Source organism: Phyllobates terribilis, unplaced genomic scaffold, assembly GCF_046119375.1.
Source record: "Phyllobates terribilis strain yellow unplaced genomic scaffold, ASM4611937v1 Scaffold_5__5_contigs__length_657084704, whole genome shotgun sequence".
Classification (NCBI taxonomy): domain Eukaryota; kingdom Metazoa; phylum Chordata; class Amphibia; order Anura; family Dendrobatidae; genus Phyllobates; species Phyllobates terribilis.
This window is the reverse complement of record NW_027362765.1, coordinates 180,584,114-180,585,737: the sequence shown is the minus strand read 5'-3', so window position 1 is coordinate 180,585,737 and position 1,624 is coordinate 180,584,114. Positions and strand designations below refer to the sequence as shown.

Below are 1,624 nucleotides of genomic sequence, written 5' to 3'. Positions count from 1 at the left end.
CCATGACCTATACTAAGGATGGGTTGTAGATATCATATGACTGGACAACTCCCTTACTATATTTACATCTTGAAACCTTAATGTGATCCCAGAAATACACACCCTGCCCCCCACCCACATCAATAAATTTTAAAGTTGTCATATTACACCATAAACTCTTATATCCTGGCTAATTTATTTTACAAATGTAAACAGATTATACATATATATACTTTTTTTTTAGCATTAACATACACTAGCCGTCAATTAGATCTATTTCCCTAGAAACCAGGGCTTGTAAAATATCAGCAGGAATTGCATAAAATGACCAAGTCATAAACAATCTTGCAAATTTATTAACATAATAAAAACAGTTTCATATATCAAACAGTGTGGTATACTTATCAGCAATCCATTTGGCTGCATACAATTTGTAAAACCGGAAAAATACATCTAGCAGCATACAAAAAGAAATGCTTAACTCTTGGAGTCCTGGTTATTCCTAGTGTCTTTGCCATCCTCTGTTTTTTGTTTTTTTGCTTGTACGGTTGGAAGTTGGATGGGCACATTCCTCTCCTTCAGTGCTGGAGCAGTCTGCCATGGGGCCTCTATTTTCAGTTGACCATCAGAGGTTAAAAGGCAGCTCATATCTTCTGCTCTTACATCCTGGGGAAGATCTGCCTCCTTCCTAAAAATCTGACACTTATAGGAAGAGGAACCTTTCCCATCATCCGTTTTAGTTTCCTTTGCTCCAGTAACCAGTAGTTTTCTTCCGAACAGTTTAACTGTGAGCTCATGGGGAGAAAAGTCCTGAACGCCCAAGGAAAGCGTAAAACCACCATCACTGGACACTATGTCACCAGAAGGCATCAATGGTTGAGGCTTATTATCTTCAAGGACCATCTCCTCCATCAACTGCTGGTGGAACAGCTCCATACGTCTCATGTTGCCTTTTATGTCCTCAATTGTTCTTCTCATGTCCTCCTCCATCTTGGTAAAGAGGTCTGAGGAGGCTGGCCATAGAGGTTGTATGAAGAACTTCCATGGATCATGGTTTCTCTGAACATATAGGCACAACATTGTTCTTCTGAGATAGATTTGTGTATGGCATTAGCTCCTAGACAGCTCTGGGTCTTAGATTTATTTGGACTCTTTTTATACTTGCCGTTAAACTTCCATACGTGTCTAGAATTCCTAACCGATGGGTCACATTAGATTATTGGTGAATATTGCTCTGCATAACTTCATGACTCAGTCTCCTTGTCTCATGCACTGAAATAACACTTCTGACGTAAGACTGAGTCTTAGGTTTCAGGCCAATACTGACCAGCAGTAGGAAGGATTCTTCCAGCATTCACTCATTGTTTCTCGTCCTTTTTGCCAATGTGCACAGATAGGTTTCTAATGGATCTGAATATTTTACTATTTTAGACATATTGCCATATATTGCTACTTTTGTTGATGCTCTACATGCAAGGTCTACTTCATTTTGAGATTTGAGTCTGACCGTATTAGTTGTAAAAATGTAGATAACCAGCTCACCCTCAGGAATGAATCCCGGTGAAGAGAAGCACAGAATCACACTGCTGCTGAGCGTCTGGTAAGTATGCGAGGAAGGAAAGATTCAGGCTCTGATGTAGAAATT

At 39.7% G+C, this 1,624-nt stretch overlaps 1 protein-coding gene across 1 annotated transcript; it reads right to left on the bottom strand.

Annotated features, from left to right (window-relative positions):
* Window positions 1-308: 308 nt before the first annotated feature.
* On the bottom strand, window positions 309-1,145 carry LOC141271030 (heat shock protein beta-11-like). The gene has a single exon (XM_073681137.1). The coding sequence runs from the start codon at window positions 1,057-1,059 to the stop codon at window positions 457-459; it is 603 nt and encodes a 200-aa protein (XP_073537238.1). The 5' UTR covers window positions 1,060-1,145; the 3' UTR covers window positions 309-456.
* Between the last annotated feature and the right edge of the window lie 479 nt (window positions 1,146-1,624).